We start from the raw sequence: 23,590 nt of genomic DNA, 5'->3' as shown, positions 1-23,590 counted from the left end.
TTAAATGCTGGCATGGATGCGCAGAGATAGGAACACTTATACACTGCTGGTGGGACTGCAAACTAGTACAATTTCTGTGGAAAGTAATATGGAGATACTTCAAAGAGCTACAAGGAGAACTACCATTTGATCCAGCAATCCCATTACTGGGCATCTACCCAAAAGAAAAAAAGACATTCTATAAAAAAGACACCTGCACTAGAATGTTTATAGCAGCACAATTCACAATTGCAAAGATGTGGAAACAACCCAAGTGCCCATCAATACATGAGTGGAGTAATAAAATGTGGTATATGTATACCATGGAGTTCTACTCAGCCACAAAAAACAATGGTGATCTAGCACCTCTTGGATTATCCTGTATAGTAGAATGGGCACTTAGTAGAGCCCATTCTACTAAATGAAGTATCACAAGAATAGAAAAACAAGCACCACATGTACTCACCATCAAATTGGTATTAACTGATCAACACTTATGTGCACATACAGTAGTAACCTGTCGGGTAGGTAGGAGGGGGAAGGAGGGGATGGGTATATTCACACCTAATGCGTGCAGTCTGTATCATCTGGGGATGGACACACTTGAAGCTCTGACTTGGGTGAGGCAAAAGCAATTATGTAATCTAAATATTTGTAACTCCATAATATGCTGAAATTAAAAAAACCCCAAAACCATAAATGGTATTAAAGAATGAAATCAGCAAACCTGATTGAATCAGAGATCCTAAAGGTAAAAACCAAGAGTTTAAAAATTCACACAGGCCTGACTATTCAAGGACTTTTATATAATCTTGTGAAAAATAACCTGTGTCCTTGAGTGACCTTGACCATGATCACTTTTCTGAGCCTCCATTTCCTTAATTATTAAAACAAAAAAAAGAGCTGGACTTGTTTGGGATGTCAGACCTCTAATGTCCCTTTTAGCTCTAAAAATGGTATAATTTTTAAAGCTGGTTCTAGTCAAATCTTGTTCTGATTCCTAGTTTGAACTCTTTCTAATTTTCTCAGCTGCCTGGTAACCTCTGCTAGGATGAAATGGCTCTTATTTCCAACCTGTTTGTCCTTTCTTTCCCAATTCTGGCGAGTATATCTCACTCCCACATTCCACCCCGACTCTCTAAATGAATGGCCTAGTTAAGAGCAGTGGAATGAGACTTACATAGTTTCGTACCTAAAATTGGGGAAATGTGAAACTCTACTTTCTGAACACAAATCTTACTCTGTGCCAAGAAAGAACTGGAAACCCGAAGCCCCTTTGGTACACAGTACCTCTCCTAACCAAAAGTGTTCAGAGTGCAGCGCTGTGTCTTGTTGACAATGACAGCAGCCGTGCTCAGCAGTACCATATGGGATCCACAATTTAGCTCCATTAATGCTCTTAATTTGAAGACATCAAGCCCTAATTACACACTGGGTACTAAAAAGGCAAAACCCTTCCCTGGTGCCAGCTACTTAGTGGTACTCTGTTGCCTTAACAGCTGGTTGAGGTAGATTCAGGCCAAGCCGGGGCCTGTGAGCTCTCTCAGGTGGAAGAGACCAGCTCTTGGAGCAAAAGCAAAGGGGAACAATAGACTGCCTTTGCCCACATCAACCCAGCAGTGTGAGCCACTTCTAGTTCCAGTGGGTCACCCATTTTTGGCTAATTCTTGCCTTGCCCAGTGCAGTCTACAAGGGACACAAGCCAGCGCTGAGCCTAAAGGATGAGTTTCCTGGGACTCAGGTTTGTTCCCGTGTCCATTCAGGGCCACACTGCCGCACAGGGAGAGATCAGTGCTCACCTCCTGCTCCATGTTGCCATGCAGCCGTAGGAATTTTAATCGTGTGGAGGCAGATGGTAACTGCCCTAATGCCGGGGTGCCTGAGCTGCTCAGCAGGGTCTGTAGAAAGAGGTTGTAGTGGAACTCCACCAGCTCACAACTTGAGAAAAAGACAATCATCTTCTGGTCTTTTTCAAACTACATCGAGAGAAGGGGGCGAGGGAGAAATCATACTTTTTAAAGTGACGTGACACTAAAATGAGTGTTTCTCTAAAATACATAGTCATCAGTCATGCTGGCCCCGATGTGGAAGCACAGGTGACAGACAACTTTAAATTATTAAAAAACAAAAACAGTGATACTCCACTCCACAAAGAATGGAGAAAAGGAAAACGACATAGCTATAATCTCAAACAGGTTTCCCATATCTGAGGAAAACAAATACAATTTAGAGTGCAGCCATGCATTGGCTCTGTTCGCTTCATTTGCCCAGGGCTTGCCACACACAATACCAGCCAGCTAGGGAAGCAGAAAATGTTGAAGTTTTATCCTCAAGCCTTTCCACTTGCTGTTTTACCCCATCCTAGAGAAAGTTATCAGGAGTCCAGTAAATAAACACCAGATCATTAAGGAACACGAGCACAGTCCCTATATTTGCCTCACATCCAGCATGTTTCTGCCACCTGTGAAGTTCCTAATACTGGTCCCAGGAAAGATATTTAAGGTAGATTAAATGGAACATCATGGTAATAACTGACCTCTGATTCTTTTCCACAATGCTGGAACCACTGACTGAAAGGTCTGCATCCATAGACTCAGAGATAAGTTGGAAAACTTTTTCTTTGTGTGTGTGTATGTGAACTCATTGTTATGAATGTTTGACACAAACAAAATAGGTCTTTCTTCCCTGGATCAAGACAGGTCAGTGTCCAGTCTTACCTTGCATTTCTGAAGGATGAAGGCCGCTAGGGAAACAAGCCTCAGTTTGCTGGGAACCAATGTCACGTGCTGGTCCAAACGCTCTGGTATTGCAAAGCTGTCCAGCTCATCACCAGTTTGTGGACGAGAGACTTCCTGGGCCACTTTACCCTTTGGGTTAAACCGGCCATGGCTTTCATCCAGGACAGAAATAGTGACTGGACTGTGCAAACTGATATCAGCTAGCCGCATTACACCTTGGATAAAATGCAGACGACAAAAACACACTGTGAAACTGGTCACAAATGCATATCCCACACAGCACCATCCAGGTTTAAGAAGAAAGTCCTGTGGTTATCACTGTGTCCCAGCACTAATCTGACTGCCCTATGGCCAATGTGGTGGGGCAGACTCACCCAAGAGAAAGTTACCAGGAGTCTAGTAAATAAACACCAGATCATTAAGGAACATGAGCACAGTCCCTGTATTTGCCTCACATCCAGCATGTTTCTGCCACCTATGATGTTCCTAATACTGGTCCCAGGAAAGATATTTAAGGTAGATTTTAAGTGGAACATCATGGCTATAACTGACCTCTGATTCTTTTCCGCAATGCTAGAACCACTGACTGAAAGGTCTGCATCCATGGACTCTTTCCACAGCCTAACAGCCAATCCATACCAGTGTCTTACAAACTCACATCTATGGAAGACCATACAAAAGGATATTAACAGATGTCTGTCAATAATCCCCACCTCCCAAAAGGGTTCTTTGGTCAAGTAAGTTATAGAAAACCTCCAATTGAAAAGGTTTCATTTGAAAAGGTTTCAGGAAAGCTTTTTTGCTACAAGCCCTTTCAGGACCTTTATTGTGTTAATGTGCACCATGTATAACCAAGGGGGAGGTGAGGAGACATTTCTTAACCTTTTTCTACCACAGAATCCCCTTTCCATGAATTATCTGTCAAAATTAATGTTACTTAGAATATACTTTCAGCACTGTGAGGGGGCACACGAATGGCATCTGGTCTGTGCACATGATAATGTGGCCCACTAAATCAAGTAAACCAGACATGAAAACATGAAAGCTGTATTGTTGTTCATACAATGACTCATTATGTGGGGCGATGCTGGTGGAGTGAGGCAACTTTTCCAAGCCTTAATGTTCCCAACTATCAGAGAGAGCTAAGAATTTCCACCTCGTGAGGACAGAAAACAGAAAGGAGCTGAAAGAATATATTTGTTGGCTGGGTACAGTGGCTCCCGCCCGTAACCTTAGCACTCAGGGAGGCCAAGGTAGAAGGACTGCTTGAGGCCAGGAGCTTGAGACCAGCCTGAGCAAGAGTAAGACCCCGTCTCTACAAAAAATAAAAAAAAAAAAATCATTGGCCAGGTATAATGGCACTCTCCCATAGTCCCAGCTACTCAGGAGGCTGAGGCAGGAGAATCGCTTGATTCAGGGTTGCACTGAGCTGTATAACGCCCCTGTAATCTAGCCAGGGCAACACAGCAAGACTGTCTCAGAAAAAAAGGAATATATTTTCCTAAATTTTTAAAGTTCATTATCTTTTTAGAAGAAAAGTAGAATGATTATACTAAAACATGTACTTGGATAAGAGGTCATTATCTTCAGTGCAAGGGCCCTGCTCTCTGTGGGACGTAATTGCAATAAAAATCTCACGAAGCCACTAGGCCAATAGCAGTAAGCCTTTTCTTTCCCTCTGTACCCTGGCAAGAGCACCAGCAGTGTTCTCCTTACTTGAGATGATTCTGGATCTGGGACCTGCCCTTTCTTCCTTTCCCCATTCCCTGGGAACATAACACTCCTGGACGACTGGAAGAGGGAGGCTGGGAATGTGGGACATGTAATTTGAAAAAGCAATTCTCCAGGGACACTTGCCCTGCTCCTCCAAGGTTGAGAATCATCACTGGCAAACAGCTAGGATTATGCCTATGTCTCTCTTCTTCATTAAGAACACAGAAGGTCCTATCACTTCTTTTCAACTCACCTTCTGTGAGCGTCGCCGACAGCAAGACATTCTGTCGTTCCTGGCATTCGGCATTTATAGCATTGAGTATTATTGTGATATCCTTTTCAAAACCCAAATCCAAGATTCTGTGGTTATAAGAGAAGAAATTTTAATCTACATGAAGAGTAAATGTGGTCCAAGGGGCTACAGAAGTTGCAACAAAGACAGCAGAAACAGCTTTTTTCTTCTACCTTTCATGATTTCTAGATGAGGCTCACCTGTCTGCTTCATCAAAAACCAACCACCGTATCCGACTAAAATGAATGTTCTTTGTGGATTTTATATGATCCACCAGACGTCCAGGAGTTGAGATAAGAATATTTATTCCTTTGCGGAGTCTGTTTAAAATTATATATCATAAAAGAAAGTAAATCAAACAGAGCTGTATCAGTAGAAAATACAGGAAAAAGGCAAAGAAGATATTCATTTCATGTGTAGCAAAGATGTGCCATAGCCTAATGTCATAACAAAACATGACAACTGGTAAAAAAGATATAATTGAGTATTTCCCTCTCCTGTAGAATGCAATTATTAAGATCTGAAGTTACATTTAAAATCATAAAACCTTAACTTTGAAAGGACTCTTAACTATATAATCCAATGCTCTTTATCTGATTCATAAATCTTTTCTAGAACATTCCAGATAGATGGTCATCTGGCCTGTTCTTGAAGGTGTCTGTGCCAGGGAACCTATTACCTGAGCAAGTTAGCCCACGACAGTGTGCTCTAATTACTAGAACATTTTTTTCTTACACTAAACCCTTTTTGTAACTTCTACACAATGGGCCTCAGCTTTGCCCTATGGGTGATATAGAATAAATTGAATTTCTTACTCCCCAAACAACCATTATCCCATTATTCCAAAGTAATAAAGCCTCCACATTTTAGCTGAATGTATTTTCCAGTTTTCTTTGCAGTTCAGTACGGTCGTCTGCCTATGTTCTGGCAACGGGATAAAAAGATAAAGGGAGTATGCAAATTGCACAAGCACCTTCAGAGACCATGAGGTAACCTTGAAAACGGACACCTCCTACAGTGGCACAAAAAGATAAAAGGAGCCCGAGTCCTGACACTGGACTGGTTCCATCAGACTTCATCTTCTGTTTTTTAATGACTTCTCATCAGACTTCTTAAATGTCAAAGAAAAATAAAACTTCTATATTGTTTGTGCCACTGCTGTTATAATTATTATCATTTACAGGTGAATAATCCTAACCAATACTTTTAGGTTCCAAGTTTAATATTTACTCCTTAGTTACAGACTACTAGCATAGTTGGGTGTGACTACTAATTATTATTATTAAGCTATAATACAATAAAAACATTTTAAAAAGAATGTAGACAAGTTGAGATTTAGTTGTTGCAACAATTTTCAGCTGACACCTATTATAAGTTCTAATATAGAATTAGGAATCAATGTATTTGGGTATAAAAAGCAAGTTGCAAATCATTATATAAGTTTATGATCTTATTTTTGTAAAACCAAACAACAAAATCCCAAATATCCAATGTACACAAAAGGGAGTCACACCTAGGGGATGTATACTAAACAAGGGGGACTGTGGGGAACTGCATGGGTGGGAGTTAGGAAGGTGATGCGCACTGTTACTAACCACATCAGAAGGAAACCTGGCTGTAGGTTCATCAGTACTGTAAAAAATAGCACTGTCTAGAGGTGACCGCTCCCCACTGACTCAATCTGTCCCTATGTACTGGGACTAGGAAGCTCAGTCTGAGACAAGGCTCTCTGCAGGTTTAGAAGGACCAAGTCTTACTGAGGAAGGCAAGAAAGACAGATTCAAAAAGGAATTAACAACCAACAAACCTTTCCTACCTGGCTTTTTCTGATTTTCTCTTCTCTCCTCCCATTAACACTCCAGGCACAATCCAGGTAAATGGCTACAGAAAGACAACAGACCAAAACCAACAATGAAGTCTCTTTTACTGAACATACAGAGACTGATTCTAAATTCCTTTTCCTTACACAAGTTGGGAGGGAGAATTCAGGCTTCTCATTGTATGAAATGTTATTGGGCAGATATTATTCCTAGACATTGCCCACCAATGGTTACTATCAGCAGTCACTTGAATTATAGCTGTACAAGTAGCTTCTAACACTGTAAGCAAGAAATGTAAGCTTTTTAAATGATTCAAGTAGCTTCCCTATCTTCCCCCATGGAGCCTGAACTGAAAGCACATTTCAGTAAACCTATTGCCTTTTCTTTCCCAGTTAAGATAAAATCAAAGCAATGCCTTTCCCTACTTCCCACCCATGCTAAAATAAAGGACAGATCAATTCGTGACCTAATTTGGTGGGTTGGCAGGCTTTGGCTCTAAAGCCTTCTCTCTTCCTTCTTAAACAAACCCTACTTGCAGCCTTTTAAGTTGCTTTCCACTGGATCACTGTTAAGGTTGTACTTGTAAATTTCTGTATGTAGCTTGCTAGTAACTATTAATATGATGAACAAATTATAGGACTTTAAGCATCAGGAAACACTGATAATCCAGCCAAGCTAGAAATTGATAGTTTGGTTTAGGTCAGTAAAAATCTATAAACTACCTAGAGAAAGCAGAGACATCCAAGCAAGAGGGAAATAAAAGTAATTCTTCTCTCTCTGAAAATAAAGGAAAGACTACAGTATATTAAATCTTTCCTCAAAAAGTCAGAAAAAAAAAGTAAAACTGAACCCGTGGTTTTCCTTACCTTAAGCAGTTTCTGGACTGTGTCAAAGCTTTGTAGAGCCAGCTGTAAATATTAAAAAGTTATAGATAATAAGCAGGATCCCTTCTTCTCTTTTTAAAAAAAGATAATGTAAAGTGATTAAGATTCAAACTTGGACCTCAAGTTAAGAGCTAAGAAGAAAAAAATCCCACACAGAATCTACTCTGAAAATATACCTTGTTAGATTGGTTCTGCAACCTGTCAGTTTAGAGAATGAAGGTAAAGATATCACATCTATTTTTCTTGGACATATGCAAAAATAGTGTTTTGTGCTCCCTCTGCTGGCTCAAATTCCCAGAGTGCCACACAGAGAGGTTCAAATCTATGGTGCACAAAGATGTAGGAGAATGAAACAAAGTCAACCAGAATTTGGCCCTCCTTAGAAAGAGAAAGAATATGTCTGAAGGGGTAAAGTAGAATAGTAATGCAGGTTAGCTTTTGGGAACTTCACTTTAAAGGTGATATGACTGTATCCTACGACTATGCCAGGGTATCTAAAGACTGGAAGATGGTCATTCCCTAAGTTTATAAAAACCAAACCAAACCAAACCAACAAGTCCAGTGGAAAACAGGGAAAATGAAAATTAATGTAGGTTGTAACCATTAACAACCTTCAAAAAAGCCTCTTACAGAATCCCATTATCCAAGGATATATATACAGCTTCTACATGTTTAGTACATGTTTAGTATTCATGAAGCATCCTAGGGAAGTAGCAAGTTTGCTGCTGTAAAAATTTAAATAGCTTATGCTTGATACTTCACTGGACTGAGCTGAGACAGGGCACTGTATAAAAGGCTGACCTGAAACCTCCATCTCCATGATCAATATTCTGCAAGGAGGTGATTAGCATTTGATATAGAAAACAGACCCTCTAATCTGAAATTGCCTCTGTAGGCAAATAAAACAGACCAGACAGAAGAGATGACCACCAAGAAAGAAAAAAATACTGAGAAGCTTAACTTTCAGAAACAAAATTTTTTTGTAGCAGTAACTTATTAAAAAAATAAAGGCTCATTTTCAGAGCCAACTGCTATTGTTTTTAAGTATTTTTTAAAAAATAACTACAAAAATGCAATTCTTTTAATTCCCTTTAAAGAAACATAAATTTAAGAATGTCATTAGGTTTTACACAACAGGAAAATGCTTTTCTATATTTAACTTATGATTTTCAAAGAGTATTTGAATTTTTCTCCTTGACAGTAACCAGAAAAATGGGCAAATAAAAAAAAGAGCATGCAGTGGTTTGTGCAGTAGGGAGAAAGATGATAAAACAACATTTAAATTCAATGGTATTGTACATCCTTAAAACTCACCCAAAAGTGAGCCCACTCACCTCTCTTGTTGGTACTAGTACCAGAGCATAGGGGCCATCACTGCGCTGTTGACACAGAGAAAATACATCCCATGAGTGGAACGAACCAGGGTCAGACTCCAAATGTGCAGGCCCTAAGGGTGGCCAGTTAGAACATCACAGGGACTGTCAGTGAAGAAAGGGCAAAACTAGGATGCCCACTAACCCTGTTATTCTGGAACATTGTCCTAGAGGTCTTGGCCCAAGCAATCAGACAAAACAAAGAAATATGATGTATAAAATTGGAAAGTAGGAGCCAAAATTAGCATCATTAGCAGATGATGTTACTTTATCCTAGGAAAAAAAACTTTAAGAGAATTAAAAATCTATTACAAATAAGGTAATTTAGTCAAGTAGCTGAATGGAAAATTAATGTATAAAAATCAATAGCCTTCCAATATAAAAAGTGAGAAAATACAATGGAAGGAAAAAAAGAAAATCACACTTATAGTAGCAACAAAAAAGATAAAAAGAATAAGCCTAACAAAAAATGTGTAAAATCTATATGAAAAAAAATTTTAGATACCTCTGAGGGGCATAAAATAAAAATTGAATAAGTAGAAATATATATCCTATTCCTGGATAAGACTCAGTATTATAAATAAGCTAAATCTCCTTAAATCAACCCGTAAGTGTAATATAATTCTAACAAGAATGCCACAAATACATATATATGCGTACATATAAAACAATACATATAACCAGACAAGCTGATTTCAAAGTTCATATGGACAAATAAATGTACAAAAATAACCAAGGCATTTATGAAAAACATATCAGACATTGAAAGATTTTGAAGCTACAGCAATTTAAAAAAAATGATGCGGACACATAAATAGAGATTACAATAGCACAAAGAGTCTAGAATAGAATCAAATACACACAGAAATTTAGGAAATAATATAAGGGTCATTTTACATTGGTAAGGAAAAGATGGTTTATTCAAAAGTCTTTTGAGAAAAAATAAAGTTAGAAAAATAAAATTGGAATTAAGTTGGCCTTTTTACGGATGACACAAAACTCAGAAACCCTAGAAGAAAACACTAATAAATTTTAAAAATTCCAGAATGAGAAAATAATACCTTAACAAAATCAAGAGTCAAATGACAACCTGGGGAAAAAATATGCCTCACCTAAGATATGAAGGGCTAATTTCCTTAGCTTATAAAGAAGTCCTATAATTCAATTAAAAAAAAACTGCCACAGGATTAGAGCTAAAAAAAAAAAAAAGATCAACAACTCAAATAGACAAATGGAGAAAGGACAACAGCTAAATTATGGAGATAAGAATTCAAAATATGGCTGTTACACATATGAAAAGATGTTCAACTTTTCTCCTAAGAAAAATTAAAATGGAAGCTACATTTTAATAGCATTTTTCCTATCACATGAGCAAATTAAACAGCTGATGTTGATGAGGGCATGGGCAAACAGCAATTCTCACACTAATGTGATAAAAACACACATTAGTTGGTAAAAACACACATTATCTACCAAAATAAAAATGCAAATTCCACTTATGAGAATTTCTCAGGCAGATACATAGGTGTACATAAAGAAGTTGTAGAATATTTTATAAGCTGTAGAGTATTTATAACAACCTTGTTTATAGCAAAATATTGGATGTAATACAAATTCCACTAACCGATAAGAGAATGATTCCATAAATTATGCAACACACATACAATGGAATACTAGGCAGCCATTAAAAAGAACAAGATAGCACAATATGGTGTTGATAAGAAACCACCCCCAAAACATGTAATAGGAACAAAGCAAGGCACAGAATATCATGCATAACAAGCAACCATTTGTGTATCAAACCAAGCAAAACAGAAAAACAAAGACTTCACATAAAAGGAGGAAGAGGAATCATGCATGCTCATATTTGTTTGATATGCAAAGAATTTCCCTGAGAGGACATATTAATATAAGAAACTGTTAATAACAACCACTGCATCTTGAGAAGCAAACCACCACGCAACCAGGGGAAAGCAGAAGGACTTACTTTTCACTATATATATATATATCTTTGGTACTCTGAATTTTTTAAACATATACAGTATATTATATCTAAAAAATATTAATGAAAATATAGAAGACACTAATCTGATAAAGGCCCCCAAGCCAATGGTGCCTTGCACATCAAAAGTGCTCAAAGACATTGAATGAATGAATTAAAACAACAAGCTAAGTGCAGATTTGGTAGCAAATTCAATTACAAGTATGGTTTTCATGTTTTGCAGAGTAAACATTTACCCACAAGGAGAAAAGGATTTGGTATTCAAACCAGAGTCATCTATACTCAACAACTTTGTGAGACTAGGCTGAACCCATGTGAGGAACGGTAAATATGTTAGTACAACAGTATCAATGTGACACTGTGTGACGTTAGGAGGTTCTGACATTTCAAAAGGTGTTACTACACAGAGAAGAAGAAAGAAAAAATCAATTCCTCACAGAGCACAAGTAAGTGAGGAAAGATGGATGTGATGTTAAAAAAATCGGAGCAAAATAATGACGAGTGTGAACACAGAAAAAGCAGCCCATTCTCATGCCATTACCAAAGTAATCTGTGAGAATTAAGAATCTGTTGGGTGCATTGAATTTGCTGCTCCCTCCGGATAAGTTTTTTACAGGTCATATCATTTTACAACAAACTCCAAGGGACTACATTGAATATTACTTGAAATAAATGAATTAAACTGGGGCTTGGAAAACTGTGTTTCCACAGAATATTTCAGACTTTAATAGAATGACCTGTTAGTGATACTAAAAATATTTGAGCAAAAAAACCTACATGGCTTATTAATGGTTCTGAATATAAGCAAACCAAATCATTTCCCTTTAATGCAGCCACATCACACTGACGATGACAGCTAAAACGTAATGAGCACATACTATGAGACACTGAGGCACAGAAGATGAAGTTATGTGCCTAGCACACCCAGACCCAGGATCTGAGCACAGCTGCCCACCCCACACACTGTTGTGTAGGTCATGTAATCTCTCTCATTGTCAGTTCACAGATCTATGAAGTGAGAGAGACGGGCTAGAACAGTAGGAGCCATTCCAGCCCAAATATCCCCAAACTCTCCAAGCTGGTATAAAGAAAAAGCCCTCTACAGGTAAGAAGTTCTGCTGGAGTATATAAGTGGATGATACTTTACAACATGATTGTTGTAATAACTTACACTTACTCTCCTCTATGTACCATGGACAAATTATCTCACTGTAAAGCACTTAATGGGGAACAAAATCAGTTACCTTTAGGAAGTAAAATTCTCACCATCTCAGAGAAAATCAATGTTAATAGTTTGCTAAGGACCCTTCTAACCTTTTCATGCATGTATACACACAATTATTATTTATGAAACTGGAGTCATACTATACATACTGTTTTGTAACCTGTCCTTTGTCAATTTAGAGCACTTACTCAAGTTCACACATAGTAATTGGAAAAAATGTTGCTTTTAATGGCTATATCATGTTCTATCATTTGGATGATTTCATTGGGTTTCTTTTTTAATTGACCCCCAAATTTTTAACCCAATCACTTATCAAAGCCATAATGTAATTATCAAAACCGGGACATTAACAGATTCAATACTATTAATTAAGCTACAGATCTTATTTAAATTTCATCAATTGACCTGTTAATGTCCTTATTTCCAGGCTAGTATCCAATCCAGGACTGCATGTTATATTTTGTTGTCACATCTCCTTCAATCTGAGGTGGTATTTGTTAGTATTCGTTAGTATTTGTCTTTTATGATCTTAACCCTTTTGAAGAATACTGGCCAGTTATTTTGTACAATGTCCCTCAGTTTGGATTTATCTGGTGTTTCCTTAAGATTAAATTCAGGTTATGCATTGTTGGCAAGAAAACCACAGAAGTGATGTGTCCTTCTCGGTGCACCATATCAAGAGGCACATGAGGACAACATATCTCATTGCTGGTGATACACTGTTTCCCTGGTTAAGGCAGTGATAGCTGGGCTTCCCCACTGTCAGGTTACTGCTTTTCCCTTTGCAATTAAGAAGTATCTCATGTGGCGATACTTTGAGACCATGTATCCCATTTCTTATCATACTTTCATCCATTCATTTCATTAACAGAACCCACGATAATTCATGCCTAAATCAACACTACCCTGGCATGTGCCAAAAGGTGATTTTCTATTTCTATCACTTCTATGTTTATGTATTGGAATTCTACCATAAGGAAGGGCTTTTCCTTCTCCCCCATTTATTTATTTATTCAATAATTTATTTTTATCAGTTTGGACTCATGGACATTTGCTTTAGTCTATGGACTATAATGCATTAATACCATTATTTAGTCTCTCAAATATCAGTTAGGTTTGATACACTCCTAATTCTGCATATCCAAACCAAGAAGAACAGCAATCAACCAGCTCTTCTCATCTGTTTTGTGCACTCACTTTAATTCCTTACTTCTGGCCTCACCACTTCCTCTCAAATGAAAATAATAAGGGCTGTGTTTGTGGGATTCTGGACTGGTTTTGAGATCAACTGGCCTCCTAGGGAACTCTTTGGCCCAGGCACTAACAAAACATGTTTCACAACTAAAGACAAATTCTTAAAAACAAGGCAGTCCAATTGTCAAGCTCACTAATTGGGTGCTTATTTTCACATCTATTAACGACAAACCACTATTTTAAATATAAAGTTCAGCCTTCCTAGTAAAAAGTAAATAACACGTTGGAACTTAGAACAGAAGGTTTAAATTTAATTCTTTACAAGACTTACAACAGACTCAAGAGCGTAAATGGACAGCTGCAAAATCAAATAATTTTGAGATATTTACTGAGCAATAATTTTGTAGGAGGTCTCATGCTAGGTGCTGCAAGACACAGAGACACAGTCCCCATATAGCACAGAAGCCAGTAATTAAACTTCACCATAAAATCACGGTGCAGAGTTAGGAGTTCAGTCTCTGTAGCCAAACAGAATTAAGGTCACTGCATGTTTATCTAACTTTCCTAAGCCTGTGTTTCTCTTTGTTAAGGCTGGGATAACAGTAACACCTACAACTTGGTGGGGCAGAGGGCAGTTAAAGATGGATGAAGGTAACACATGCAAAGCACTGGGCACGATGTCTAACACATAGGGAGCATTTTACAAATACTCCCTATTATGTCTACTATGACAACTATAAAGTGTATTTATTCTATTTCACTCCAGGCACAGTATTTAGATGCAACATATTTATGTAATAATTGAATTAAAAGGACATGAGAAAATAATGCTAAGTGAAAACAGACTGCGTCAGCCCTGATACTACTACCACGGCTCAGTCTGATGGTTCCTTATGTACTATGAACAGTAACAGAAAAACATATTTTACACTCACCTGTATTTTTGACTGCATTGCCTGAAGGGACTGGACCACAGGAATGCAATAGGCGAGAGTTTTACCTTTTAAAAAAGTGCAAAAGTAGTTAAAATCACAGACCCTGCAGATGTAAGAAAAGCAAAGGACATAAAGGAAACAGGCTCTTATTTTTGGGTAGTACTAAATTTTGGGGAGAGGTAAACTGCCCATCATACATTCAAGAGTGGTAAAAAGGGACCTCTGTCTGCCACAATTACTAATTTTAATTTGTAAATTCAGTACTTCTAAAAAATCTGAAGCTTCAGCTCCTTTATCCATCTACTAAGAGAGATTAATGTGTTTCCGAAATTGTACAAAAGCTCAACTTGATGATTGTCTGTAGGAGCTAAAAATTCCTCCTCTGAAGTCCTCCCTACCCTTTCAGATGAACTTCAGTAGTTGATTAAATGTCCTCTGTAGTGCTGATATGATTAGGAGCCAGTCTGAACCCCAGACCAAGAAACCAAAGGATGGCAAAACCTTTGAGTCTCCAGCTACCTGAATGGTGGCCAAGCTGGTGGGAGTGGAGAACAGCTGACCTGCCACCAAGGGCACATGACGGTCAGAAGAACAAGTCCAGACTGGTCTGGAACACAGCAAAAACAGTGTTCCATCCTCAAGCACAATGATTGCCACGCAATCAGCATGTGCTCAGGCCAGAACTCACTGTGTTTAATACCAGGAAAAAATATTCATCCTCCAATAGAGTGAGAATGGGCAGCTCTGGCCACAGATATTGGGACTTGGCAAAGCACTGAAATAGACTCTGAGGAAATGACAGAACTTGATGACTTCCCAATCACTCCTGATCATGGTGTCATCAACTGCCCCCTTCCTTTCATTATGTGAACAAAGTCAGGACTCTAATCAAAAGCAAGCATGGCCTCCTTCCCCCAAACAAAACAAAACAGCTACCACCACCAATATAGGCACCTTACTATAAAACCTACTGCATGACCATGGGTCTGGGTACCACAGGAGGGGCAGAGATGAAATGACGACTGACCTGAGCCCGTCTGGGATCTCACAAGAGCATCTCTGCCTTCCAACAATGCAGGAATAGTTTGCTTCTGAACACTAGGGCCACCCAAAAGAAAGAACACATCTTATCTATATTACCCAGTTATGTTTACAGGCAGAGACAATGGCTACCTAAAATGCAATCGCCCCATACTTTTATTTGTCTATCAACTGCCACCTTCGAAGTTACCTAAACATTCAAGTGAAGGTGCCAAGAAACTTTTGATGATTAAAAGGATAAAACCCTAGTTATATTTCTGGAACTTAGCTGAAAACGATGAGGCAAGTCAGAGACTGGCCATTCTATTAAACTAATTTTTTGAAACATTGCAAAGGCATGACAGCAAATTAGAGTTGCCACAAAAGCGTATCATATACTCTCTTGCCTTCTGTAACAGGAATATGGAACACAATGAAACATAACGGAAAGATTTCCATGCAGATTAGCAAAAGGAAGTTTGCAAATGACCCAGATAGCCAGCAGCAGCTGTCCGTTCTCTGAGAATAGGTTATGGACACACTGAGATATATGTCTACATGTGTATTTAAAGTCAACAAAAAAAGGATACAGAAATCATCTAAATTTGGTTCTTAAAACAACAACAAAAAAAAACTGGTGGGAGGTTTCTTAAATTATTCTTCAATATTCTTATTAATTTTTACTAATAAGTAAAAAGTGATCATTATTAAAACATACAACCTCAAAACAAGGAAGTTTATCTCCCCCCACACCTTTTACTTCTTTATTTCTATTTTCCAGGAGTCATCACTATAACAAACATTTCAAATATTTTTTCAGTATCTCATTATATCCAACCAAACATTTACTTCTGTCTTTTTGGTTGACCCTAATTCTTACGACTAAACGACACGATCACATTCTATATTTTGGTCAAATTATTTTCAGGGAAGCAGACAATAGTGGATCTCATGCAGAACACTTTCTGGACCAGACATCTTGTGACTTTCAGAGCTGAGGGCAGAAATGGATGGAAACCCAGTCCCTCCATTTAACAGGTGGAGAAACTGAGTGGCTAAGTGACCTGACAAGCGCTCTACGGTCAATAAGCTAGCATTCTTTTCTAATGCCATGACACGAATTTGCTCTGCCCTCCACAGACAATTCAGATTTCATCTGGTTATACCCACTTAAGCCCTAAGAAAATCAAGATTAGCTTGGAACTCTTACCGGGTCATACTAGACATTTTTAAGACCGTACTTATTGTGGATATCTAAAAGAGAAGACAAAAAATAAATATTTTTCTTTAAAATTTTTTGATACAAATATATTTGATGGAAATGACACAGAAAAGAAGAAAATATTGGGATGACACTGATAACCAAGATCAAACTAAGTTCCTCCACCCAGTGGTTCTCTGCTGGGGGTGATTCTGCATTTCTCCCAACCCACTGGGACATGCGGCAATGTCTGGAGAAATTTTTGGTTGTTACAACTGGGGGAGAGGATGCTAATGGCACCTAGTGGGTAGAGCCCTGGGATGCTGCTAAACATCCTATGATGCACAGGACAGTTCCCAAAACAGAGTTATCCAGCCCAAAATGTCTATAGTACCAAGGTTGAGAAACTCTGCTTTAACCTGTACCCTAAAGAAGGGGTAGGTAAGCTATGACCACATGAGCAAAGGAAATCAAGACTGCCTAAAAGTTTTTTCCTCCTTACTCATAATCCTGAAAAAATCACTCACAGTTTAAAAAAAAAAAAAAAAGTATCCATTTGTCTGTAGAAAATGCATTTTAAAATAGGCTCATCTTCCTTGAAATCTCTAAAATTGTAGACGTCCCTAACAGCAAGATGGCAACACAGTTCCCTCTCCTATGGTCACTGTGACATCTTCTACTGTGAATGGCTTCAATACCACATATACCTAGTAATTAGGAAGCTGTTAAGTCCAATAAACGAAGTCCCAGTCCTAAATTGCATTAGGTGAGGAAAGTCTTCAGTTCTTTAAAAAAAAAAAAAAAAAAAAAAGGAGGGGAGGACAAGTGGGGGTTAGGAAACAGTGAACAGTAACCTAAGCACACTTGAATCGTCCTAGAAGAGTTAGCATAGCAATCTGAGTTCATTCAGATAACTTGGAGCAGAAATAAACATTCTTTAATTTCTCTTCCTAGAACTGTCACTTCACAGACATTGCAAATGAACAAACACACCAAAAACACTGACCCATAAAACACTAAGAGATACTTACTAAATGTGGGTGAAGGCCCAATTCATGAAAAGCAGCTGAAGTAAACACTTTTTCTTGCACTTGTTTTACTACAGGTCTGCAAACGATGAACAAAAACCCAGGCATCAGTTCCCATACTTACAAAGAAAAATGCAAAACACAATTCCTTTTATTCCTGAAGTGCATCTGCACCTGGACATACCTGTGGAGTTCTGGAATTTCAGGGTTGTTTTTAAACAACGATGAAGTCTTAATGCACCGTTTCTCCTCTTGGTTTCTATCATTTGTGCTAAGTGAATACTTCTTTGGAGAAAACGTTTTTTGTGTATTCTCCTTAAAAGTCCTTTGAGTTTCTTTAACACTAGTTTTCTTGGCTGGGAGAAATGATGTTTCATTCCTCCGTTTTGCTGGGGGAGCCTCACTGGACGCTCCGTACTTTCTTTTGGTAGCCTTTGCTTGCTGCGTTGTTCCCAAAAGGAAAAATCAACAAGAGATGCATTAGTCCATGAAGACAGACCTCAGAGTGAAGCCTGACTGCCCACAGAATTGCATCTCTCCCCGCAGAGATCATTATGCCCCATATGTCAAGCAACAGTTTAGGGTTTGCAATTAGAATCTTTGACTCAGCTTTTTCCAAAAGAAAAAAAAAAAGACAAAAATCTAATCTCATTCATCCACTAGACATCACCATTCATCTTAACTATTAAATCAACCAGGACGAGAGTGAGGATGAAGAAGAAACATTTTTGAGATGAATGTTAACCAACAGAGTCTGTTATAAGGGAAGCAAGAATCCATCTTGTGAAGGGTGCATACTAAGTCAATCCGTATGCCTAGAAATCCATTTATCCAAGGAGAAAAGGGTAGGGGGAAAATGAAACCTTTTCTCTCCATGAGCAAAGTACATTGGAGACTAGGCAGGAGAAAGGGATGAGTGGGATGCCACGTCCTAGCTCATGCCCAGGAAGCAGAAGCCTTCATTACCTTTCTACCCTAGTGCTTGGATCTGTCATCCTCTCCCCTCAAGCTGCTCCTCCAGATTCAGGCGGTCTGGAGACAATTCCTACTCGCCGTTCCCATTCCAAATGAGAAATGCTGCTGCATCCATCACTTCTATTATAATTACTTCCAAACCTCCTTGCCTTTCGAATCCTCACCTGATCACCGATTACAGGGTACACACCACTAGCTATCCCCTGACTGCTGCTTCTTATTTCCATAACATGAACGCAGTTAAATGCATGGTGTCCAAACTTCCCCTAGGAGACGAAACATCCAATTCCTCTATTTTCTTTGGCCTTCTCTTCTGCTTTACAAATGAATATAAGAGCATCCCTTAAGTAGCCAGTGCTTGTTATTCTGGAGTTTTAGTTTCTCTTAGAATATGTTCTTTTCTTCTTTGCTTGAAATAATGACTTGGGTTTACACATTGGCTTTCTTTGCCATGCGTGTCAGCTGCAGACTAACCTACTAATAACAACAGTTCTTTGTTCCTGGCAACCAAAGGATTCCTTTATATAAGTAATTCAGTAAATATAACTTCAAATACTTAATAAAATACCAACCTCATTTTACAAATTTATTTTTACAAAGCCCCAAGTTTATGAATTTTCAGATTAAAGAAAGAGATGACGTTTCTCATCTGTTGACGCATTTGCAAGACAGTAAGAAATTTGCAAATGTCACCTGGTTCATAGACCCACAGACCCTTGGACCATAAAACCTCCTAAAGGCCACTCCCACCACACCTGGAATTTCTGTTATACACTCCTTAGCAGGTGGCCTTGCAGCCTCTGCCTGCACACCTCCTGCATCCCATGAGGCAGCCCATTCTGTTCATGACCAATTCTAGGGATTAGGAAGCTGTTTATGACATTGAGGCAATATCTGCCTCCCTGAACGTCATAGCTATTTGTCTGAAGTACGCTTTCTGCAGCAATACAGAACAAGCTTACTTCCTCTTGTGCATAACATTCCTTCATATACCATATAACTCCCTTTTCTTTTTTTTTTGGACTGTATTCCAAACATGATACAGATTTTAGATCCCTTATCATCCCTTTACTCCTATATCAACCTCTCTCTAAAAGGAAGTACTCAGAGTTAAGCACAATATTAGATAGGCTTTCCATTGCTCTTAGGCTAAAATTAAAAATCTTTAAAATAATCTACAAAGCCCTCGGAATCTGACCTCTGCCCATCTCACCAATCTCCAGCTTTACCCTCTGCCACCTTGGTCTTCCTTAAATCCCTAGAATGTACCATGCTCCTTCTCTCATCTGGGTCTTTGCACATGCTACTCCCACACCTAGGACTCCAACCCTCCCACTGGCTGGCTAACTTATACTCCATCCTCACGAGAGCCTTTCCTGACCTCTCTCTACCCAGTCAAGCCAAGGTTCCCCATTTTTGGCTCTCCTGGCACCCTGAAGTATAAAACCATAAATCAAAACCTGTATCAGGACTATAGAGGAGGCATATGCAAAGGGCTACTACAGGAGTATAAAAAGATATTAGGTCATTAAATATGAAATGTCCAATTTCGAATCAAAAGTGTAGTTTATTATATCTCAAACAAGAAGCAGTACAATTAATCAAAGTATGTGCCTAAACTATGACACAGCTTTACCATCTTATCGGTAGCTTGTTTTTGCCAGCAGCAAAGAAGCCCAGAGTATGGCAATGAAATCATGAAAGGCATTTTCCACAGCTTGTTGAGAAATGAATATTTTTCCTTCCAAGAAGTGGTCCAAAGCCTGGAAGAAGTGGTAGTAAGTTGCTGAAAGGTCTTGTGAATATGGTTGATGACAGAGAGTTTCCAAGTCCAGCCTCTGTAGTTTGACCTGCATTGTTTATGCGACACGTGGTTGAGCGTTGTCTTGCAAGAGGATAGGCCTGTCTCTATTGACCAATCTCGGCCGCTTTAATTGCCATCATCCTCATCATTTTGTCCAACTGGGTGCAGTAGACAGTTGTAATTGACTAGCCAAGGTTTCACGAAGCTGTAGTGGATAATACCAGTGCTGTACCACCAAACACACACCATTAACTTTTTTTGATGAATATTTGGTTTTGGACTGTGCTTCGGTACTTCATCTTTGTGCCAAACACTTGCTATTGTTAAAAAGAATCCATCTTTCATCACATGTAATAATATGGTGTAGAAATGGTTCACCTTTTTGTCATGACAGCAAAGAAAGGCAAGCTTCAAGATGATTTCTCTTCTGATAGTGGTTTAATTCATGTGGTACCCATCTAACCAGCTTCTTTACCTTACTAATTTGTTTCAAAATGGCCCAATACTGTTAGAATAGTAATGTCAAACCTTGCTGCTAATTCACACATAGGTTGAGATGGATTTGCTTCCACTACAGCTTTCAGCTCATCATTACCCACCCACCTTGGTCTCAGGTCACCCATGTGGCTCATTTTCAAGATTAAAATCACCAGAATGGAACTTCTCAAACCATGGATGTGCTGTGTGTTCATTAGCCACATCCCTCCCAAACACTTCGTTGATATTTCTAGCTGTCTGCACTGCATTGGTTCCACTATGGAACTCATATTCGAAAATAACATGAATTTTTGACTTATCCATGGTTTCACAAAAATTGCTCTAAAAAAAGTGAAAGATAATCAGAAGCCAAACTGTGCTTTTGAAAGACTGAGGATGTACCTTCACAATAAAAATAAAACAAGAAATGTCAAAGTGAAATGTTAGAGATACCAACTGTTAACTTAGAACTTAAGGCAATGGGACATTCCATACTTAATAACCTAGTATGTAGACTAACACGGCCTATGGCAAGGGAAGGCAGGCAAGGATGCAAAGCTTCATGAGGGGCATTTAAGCAGAGGGAAATAGGATATATTCAGATCCATTAAAAATTAGCTGTGCAACATTAAGCAAGTCACTTCCCTCTGAGTCTCTATTCCCTCACCTGTAAAATGAGAGGATTATGGCAGATGATCTCTAGGGCCCATCCCACTCTAAGAGTCTAAGATGCCATGCCTTCAATATTAACAAACATTTGAGTAGTTACAATACGCCAGGCAGAATGCAAAGTACTTAAGTGAATTATCTCATTTATCAATACAGGTAGTGGTTATCATCCCATTTTAAGATGAGAGCATTGAGGCAGAGATGTGAGGTAATCTGTCCCAGGATCACTGAGGGAACTAGGCTTTGCCTAGGTATCACGAGTCTACATTTCAGGGTCCTGATGGTAAAGTACGCCATTTATTAATCGTATCCTGTTTGGTTAGGAAACATCATGTGTAGTTGGATTCCTATTTTGAGTTGTTTTCTAGGAGGATATACACCAAAATGTTAACAAGAGTTTCTCTAAGTATGGGAATTGTACATGGGGTTCTTTTATCTTCTTTCCAAATTTTCTATATATTAGCTAGCCATCCCAAGTTCAGGCTACTGGCAAATGTGGTCAGCATATCCATCGTTCTCATTCATGACATCAACAAAAATGTAGACCAAGGCCACTGCAGACACCTGTCATCTCCTCATGAATCCCATTTTGATACAGTGGTTCAAGCAATCACAGATACCCTACATTTATTGATTCAATTCATTCAATAAAGCTTTATTAAACATTGCCTATGTGTTAGTTACTGAGTTCTGACCATGACACAAGCACCTCACTGACCAACCTACCTGATGTAGCAATCTATTACCCAAGATGAAGCCAATACCATTTTATTTTTTATTAGTGGCAATTATTAAGTGACTTTACGGGCCAGATAATGTATAGTGAGTCTTTATGTACATATCTGTTTGAATCCTCACAATAACTCCTCTATGAAGTAGAAATGATTGTTCCCATTTTATGAATAAGAAAAGTGAAGATCAGCGAGGTTAAGCAACTTCCCCAAGGTCACAGAACTAGTGTGTTGTAAGGCTGGCATCTAGTTCCAGGTCTATCCTACTTCAAATCCCATGCTCCCAACGGCTCTTCTATACTTCTCACTCCCTCCCTCCTCCCACGTAGATGCTGTTATACCATTGGCTAGCTGAAGACTCTTTACTTCCAAACATCTAAGTCCTAAAGCTTGATTTTCCCTAAAAAAAAAATCACCAAAGATAATCTAGACAGTGGATGTTAACTGGTGTGAGTGCACACGTGAACTCAAGGAATTTCAGCTTCAACATGTTGGTTAAACTGAACTTACTTTGGCAATTGATTTTTCTATGGAATTATGTGTTGCTTTTTCAGGAAAGAAAAAAAAAATGACCCCCCCCCCCAACTTCCTTGGCACTAGACTGTATCTTTCCTGGTCTTTGCGGTAATTTATGCGTTTACAACAGCCTTTCTGCCCTGCGGTCTTTCTCTTTTCTTGTAGACAAATCAACCATCCCAGAAACCAGTTTTCAGTTCTTGCTTAAGTTAATTTGAAGGCACCTTTCTCCTCTCTAGTAAAAGGATTACACTGGTGAATCAAATTCTCTTTCCCCCCCTCCATTGCACGTGGATGAAAATTTATCCCATTTTTGAAAGCTCTTCAAAGAAACTTCTGGCCTCCAGCCCTCATCACTGAGAGAAACGACCCTTTCTTGGAGTTGAAGTAAATGGCTTACAGAACTTAAGTCGTGGCCTGGGACTCACGCCGGAGCATCAGTTCCTACCATCTGCGGAAACAGCCTCCAAGCCCTTACACTGCCTTCCCCTCTCCCCCAGTAGCGCCGGTTGCAGGAGCCAGCTCCCCTCCCAGGAACGTCCCCGCGGGCGGTGTTTCGGTCAGGAACAAGTGTTTCCGAGCAACTCCTGCAGAAGTTGCCAGGTGTCTGACTTTGCGCCCTTAACTCCGTAAATGATTCGCAGCCCAACCCCGAGGCTCGGCGGCAGCACGCGGAGCGCCGAGAGCCCGGCTGCGAGTGGGACGGAGCTGAAGCCGGGTCACAACTCACCTGCCCCGCCTGGGCTCGGGGTCGTCTGGAGAACGTCCTGGGGGCGGCGACCACGTCGAGGAGCGAGCCGTCGGCGGCTGCCATGGCCGGCCAGGGCGCGGAGTCGCCGGGGGCCCGGCGCGCAGGCGGCTCACGAAGCAGAACCCCACGTGGGACGCGCGCGAGGACCCCGCGCGGCTGCCCCGCCGGGTCCGGAAAGGCTCCGAACCACTCGAGCCCACCGCAATGAGTGCCCGAGGCGGCGGCGCCGGGGTGGGGTGACAAGGCCGTCCTGCGTCCCTCGA

General features: G+C 39.5%; 1 protein-coding gene across 3 annotated transcripts in view; it reads right to left on the bottom strand.

Moving 5' to 3' along the window:
- The window catches only part of DDX31 (DEAD-box helicase 31), a 73,275-nt gene extending 49,826 nt beyond the window's left edge, over window positions 1–23,449 (bottom strand). The window contains exons 1-13 of one of the 3 annotated variants that reach the window (XM_045563684.1): window positions 23,307–23,449; window positions 17,589–17,845; window positions 17,408–17,483; window positions 16,386–16,429; window positions 15,183–15,253; window positions 14,156–14,220; window positions 8,761–8,805; window positions 7,409–7,450; window positions 6,539–6,603; window positions 4,923–5,042; window positions 4,684–4,790; window positions 2,697–2,932; window positions 1,779–1,955 (exon numbers count right to left, since the gene is read on the bottom strand). In XM_045563684.1, coding sequence (XP_045419640.1) covers window positions 1,779–1,955; window positions 2,697–2,932; window positions 4,684–4,790; window positions 4,923–5,042; window positions 6,539–6,603; window positions 7,409–7,450; window positions 8,761–8,805; window positions 14,156–14,220; window positions 15,183–15,253; window positions 16,386–16,429; window positions 17,408–17,483; window positions 17,589–17,845; window positions 23,307–23,390 — 1,389 coding nt within the window. In that variant the 5' untranslated portion in view covers window positions 23,391–23,449. Of the gene's footprint in view, window positions 1–1,778; window positions 1,956–2,696; window positions 2,933–3,275; window positions 3,378–4,683; window positions 4,791–4,922; window positions 5,043–6,538; window positions 6,604–7,408; window positions 7,451–8,760; window positions 8,806–14,155; window positions 14,221–15,182; window positions 15,254–16,385; window positions 16,430–17,407; window positions 17,484–17,588; window positions 17,846–22,976; window positions 23,031–23,306 lie in introns of those variants that run through there. The other 2 variants (XM_045563685.1, XM_045563686.1) reach the window with 2 other exon arrangements.
- Between the last annotated feature and the right edge of the window lie 141 nt (window positions 23,450–23,590).

This window comes from Lemur catta, chromosome 10 (genome assembly GCF_020740605.2).
Source record: "Lemur catta isolate mLemCat1 chromosome 10, mLemCat1.pri, whole genome shotgun sequence".
NCBI lineage: Eukaryota > Metazoa > Chordata > Mammalia > Primates > Lemuridae > Lemur > Lemur catta.
This window is presented reverse-complemented; position numbering and strand designations above follow the sequence as displayed.